General features: G+C 53.2%; 1 protein-coding gene across 2 annotated transcripts in view; it reads right to left on the bottom strand.

Moving 5' to 3' along the window:
- STX1B (syntaxin 1B) overlaps positions 1 to 4926 on the bottom strand; it is a 16034-nt gene that overhangs the window by 10723 nt on the left and 385 nt on the right. Inside the window, exon 2 of one of the 2 annotated variants that reach the window (XM_007452700.1) lies at positions 4445 to 4460. The exons of the other annotated variant lie outside the window; for it this stretch is intronic. Coding sequence (XP_007452762.1) covers positions 4445 to 4460 — 16 coding nt within the window. The remainder of the gene's footprint in view (positions 1 to 4444; positions 4461 to 4926) is intronic. 2 annotated transcript variants of the gene reach the window in all.

Here is a 4926-nt window from a genome sequence, read left to right as displayed (position 1 = left end):
TTCCCTTCTGTCTCTCTATTCCTTCCTGGCCCCTAAAGAGTCTGCTCTGCTTTATCCTCAGTACCACTGGACTCCTGTAGTTGGGACAGAAAACCAGTAAGATGTGCCAGGCTGCAAGGAAGAGCCCAGACAGGAAGCCAGCTGTTGTAGCCTCCATTCGACTTGCTGTGTGACTCTCAGACCCTCTCTGGGCCCTGGCTTATCTGTAAAATGGGCGGGCCCTCCCTGCTCTGAGGTGTGTGTTTCATAATGAGCACAGCCTCCATTTCTGGAAGAAGCTGGCCAGCCTAAAAGAAAACAGGCTGAGGGCAAATGAGACTACCTCAGAAAAGATGACCAAATGTGCTCCCATCCACTATATGGACAATTCAAGCCTCAGTTTCCTCCTGTGCGAAATGAAGAAAGTAAGAATCATATATACCCAACAAGTAGGTAGCAATTACCATGCGTCGGGCTCTGTTACAAGTGCTTTGCATTTCTCGTTTAATCCTTACAGCCACTCACTCCATGAAGCAGATACTCTTCTTATTCCCATCTGATGGATGAGGCAGAGAGAGGTTAAGTAATCTGCCTATGATCATACAGGTGATGGGGTGCTGACACAATGGTGCTGGATTGGAACCTAGGCACGCTGCTCTTTACGGATTGCCAGCTCCTCAAGCGCTCAGGAGGATGAAATGGGAGACCGTGGAGGCCCTGGGCCCCTTCTGGAACCGCCTTGAGGAGAGGGGGCATCAGATCCAAGCCTCTAGCTTCAGTCCTTCCCCATCAGAGACACCGGAGGTCTTCATAGGAGTGTCAGTGGCGGGGAGACAACATAGACAGATGCGTGGATGGAGGGAGTGGGACAACGTGAGCCAGGAAATCAACAGAGACAAACGAGAGGGTGACTAAAACAGAGGTGGAAAGAGACTGGAATTGGGTGATAGAAAAGTCAGAGTGGGGACTTCCCTGGCGGTCCAGTGGTTGGGAATCCATGCTTCCAATGCAGGGTCTGCGGGTTTGATCCCTGGTAGGGGAACTAAGATCCCAGCATGCCGCGTGGTGCAGCCAAAAAAAAAAAAAAGTCACAGAGTATATGTGTGTGTGTGTGTGTGTGTGTGTGTGTGTGTGTGTGTGTGTGTGTGTGTAAATACATATGCATGCCCACGCATACAACAGCAGCCAAAAAAAAAAAAAAGTCACAGAGTATATGTGTGTGTGTGTGTGTGTGTGTGTGTGTGTGTGTGTGTGTGTGTGTGTGTGTAAATACATATGCATGCCCACGCATACAACACACATGTGCTGACACCTGCTTCTCAGGGGCATGAGCATCCTTTGATCTAGAGGCAGCAGCCTCTCTCCACCGCACCCCCTGCTTCTGTCCATCTGTCTCCCTGACCCAGGCCTCTGCTCGCTCCCAGCATCCAGCCCAGTCCTCCCATCCCAACCTCTCTCCTCCGCCTTCCCTGCCTTCCCCGACCAACTCCCTTCCTCACCCTCCCTCTGTCCCACTGAGTCCTTCAGTCATCTGACAAATATCTCTGATCAGTGTCCAGTTCTCTTCTGGGTGCTGCGGAGAATACAATGGTGAACAAGACAGGAAGAGGTCCTGCCTCCAAGGAGCTGACATTCCAGGGGAGGGAGACAGACAATGGAAAATGAACAAGACAATTTCAGATGGTGCTACTTAGCAAGAGGGAGATAAAGCAGGAGGTGTGATAGAGAGAAATGGGCATCAGGGAGGGCCTTTCAGGAGGGCCTTGACATCTGAGCTAAGGCCTGAGGAGTTAACTGCACCACAATCTGGAGGACACAGAATTCAAGGCAGAGGGAACAGTGTCCAGGCAGAGAGAACAGCATTCAGAGGGACCAGCAAGTGCAAAGGCCCTCAAGCAGGGGGAACGTGATGTGTCTGAATGGCAGAAACAAGCCCCACGCAGCTGGGGGATACCAACCCATCACCCAGGGTTCTCCTGGTCCGTGCCGCTCTCCTCAAACACGAGGCCGCCCTTTCCTTCTGCTTCAAGTCTGCATTTCTAAAGCGCCTATTGATACCTGAGGGCTACACCTGGGACCCAGTCCCTGCCCTCAGGGTGCATGACTTGTCCTAGAAGAGCCACCCTCAAATTCCAGCCTCCCTCACCTCAGGCCTCCCCGCCCCCACTTCCCAGTCTCCCATCCACCCCCACCCCCGCCTTCCCACTCCACAGCTGCCTCTCAGGCTCTGGCCCACAACGCATCCCCTTGTGGCTTCTCTCTCCCCGCAACCTTCCTCTCCACCTCACTTGCTCCCTTGCTCTCTTCAGCCCCATCCCTGGACCCATTTCTTGGACCCTAGGACACCCAGCCAGCCAACTGACTCCCCGTCGCAGCCTCCACTCCAGCCCAGTGCCTCCCAGTTGCCAACCAAAGGTGCCTGGTGAACTGGAAACAGAAAACCCTGGTTCAACGCTGGCTCCACCATTAACAGCTGTATGACCTTGGGCAAGTCAGGTTACCGCTGTGGCCCTCAATTTACTCCAATAAATTAGGGGTCCCATCTTGCCCATCTCAGGGGGCTGATGTGAGACTCAAGAGAAATAAATGAGTCAGCTGTGGAATAACAAACACTCATGGAGCAATGCTGAGCACGACGCCTCCTTCTAGGCACTTCCAGCATAATTTCAATCCTCAGGACAGCCGTCTGAAGCAGGTCCCGTTATTACTCCCAATTCACACATGAAGAAAGTGAGGATCAGAGAGGTTAAGCAACTTACCCAAGGTCACACAGGAAGGAGCAAAGCTAGGATTTGAACCCAGACAGTCTGACTCCCAAATCTGTGCCCTTGACAGCTATGTGATGAACAGATGTGAGAACCCCTAGGGAACTCAAAGTACTGTTGAAAAAAGACAATCAGGCCCCCTGGGCTGACATCCCCGCCCATCACTGCCTTTCCATTCCTCTCATCTTCTCAGAGACCCCTTTCCCAGGCCTCCCACACCCTGCCTAGTCTCTCCTGCCTCCCAGCCTCCTCATTCTCAACTCTGGCAGGGAGACCCCTGTACTCCCTGTATCTGGAAGCTTTTTTTCCGCCCCACACATGCCCTCCCAAATCTCCAGTTTCCCTGAGCCATGACTAACACCAGAGCCATCAGCATTCACTCAGCCCCCTCTGCCCCTCCACCCCACCTCCCACCTCCCCCATCTGCTGTCCCCAGCAGCCCCAGCAGACAGGATTCCTCCCCTCTGGGCAGGGGGTCCCGGATCCACTCAGATGAGGACTCCCATTCCCTGCCTTCCCTGCACCCCTGTCTTCGCCTTTTCCCTCCCCCTCTCTCTAATCACACCACAATTCCACCACCACCTCACCCTGACCCACTTTCCATTTCTTGGGATTTTGGAGTCATGGCATAGTCTTGGCAGCAGTGGATCTGGGTTCAAATCCGGACTACTCACTTGCTAGCTGTGTGACCTTGGGCAAGTTTCAACCGCTGGGCCTCAGTTTCCTTCACTGTAAAATGAAGCAGTCTCCCAGTCTCCCTACCTTACCAGGTGAGGGTCTAATGAGATTATGGATGGCAACCTGCTTTGGATGAAAACGGGGACAGAAGGGGAGTTAAGAGCACCAACACTGGAGTCAGCCTGACTGCTTGCCTTTAATTAGCTGTGTGACTTTGGTCAAGTTACTTACCCTCTCTAGGCCTCAGTTTTCTTATCTATAAAATGGGATAATACTAGTACCAGTCTCTTATGGTTGTTGTGAGGATCGAAATGAGTTAACAGTGTCTGGCAAATGAGTGTTGGTTATTTTTATCACCATCATTTTCCTGATGCCTAAGCGTATATTCACTCAAAGTTTAATTTAAAAAAATAAACCTTCAAAATTCCCTCCCCCAACCACCAGTTCCTCCTTCCTTCCCACCTGCCAACCCACCTCTCCCAGAGACAACAGTCACTTGCCTCTAAGCCCCTTCCTCTTGCCTTTCTGTAAGCAGGTTCCCCACCCCCAAATCCAGGGGGCTCTCCAAAGACAGAGCTTTTTACCCCCAGTATTGAGACTTCCCTTTCAAAGGCTAAAAAAGCAGAGACGCATATCAACTTGGCAGACTGGGAAATCCAGATTCCTGTGTGATGTTCCCAGACACTTGCTTGGTGACCTTGGGCAAGTTCCTGCCCATTGCTGAACCTCAATCTCCTCATCTGTCAAATGGGATAACAACCCCAGGGTAATAACCAATAGGCTCCTGGTGAAGTGTGCCAGGCTACATCAGTTGAGTCTAGTACTTTATTAACATAACCCCACAGCAGGCTGTCAGCTCTGCCTCCTCGGGACCCCAGGTCATTTCTACAACCCTCCACCCCACCGCATCCCCCCAGGCCCAGAAGCCACTCTTAACAAGCCCCCACTCCCCAGCCCCTCCAAATGGCAGCCTTCACTGCAGACACCAGTGCCACCCTCCTCCCCCGTCACCCAAACACAACTAACTGCCTGGCCCGACTCCTGGAGCCGGGCCTCTTCAGGCCTGCAGACCAGAGGCCCACGTCAGCCCGCCCCTGGCAGCTTAGGATGCCCCAGTTCTCCCCAGTGGAGCGTGATCCCTGTCATACAGCCCAATTCCATGGCCCTGTGCATGGAACCTCCTCCCGGTCTCCCCTGCAACCCCCTCTCACACCTCTGGGGTCACCCTATCTCAGGCCCTGGACCTCTGGCTATCTCCTGAGGCCACCCCTTCCCTCCTTGTCTCTGAGAAGTGCCCCCTCCCCACGGAGAGCAACACACACACGCTTCATTCACTGCCAGGTGCTGGCATCTCAGTCAGTCCCAGCGTGTGTCCTTCCCCACAGCAGCCCCCAAATCTGGGTCTTGCTGGGCTCAGCCTGGCCCAGGAACTGCCCACATCCTTCTAATTCAGCAAATCTGCCCAGCGGATGACAGCACCCTCCAATTCTCTCCCACACTCACT

Source organism: Lipotes vexillifer, unplaced genomic scaffold (genome assembly GCF_000442215.2).
Source record: "Lipotes vexillifer unplaced genomic scaffold, Lipotes_vexillifer_v1.1 scaffold426, whole genome shotgun sequence".
NCBI classification, from domain to species: domain Eukaryota; kingdom Metazoa; phylum Chordata; class Mammalia; order Artiodactyla; family Lipotidae; genus Lipotes; species Lipotes vexillifer.
This window is presented reverse-complemented; position numbering and strand designations above follow the sequence as displayed.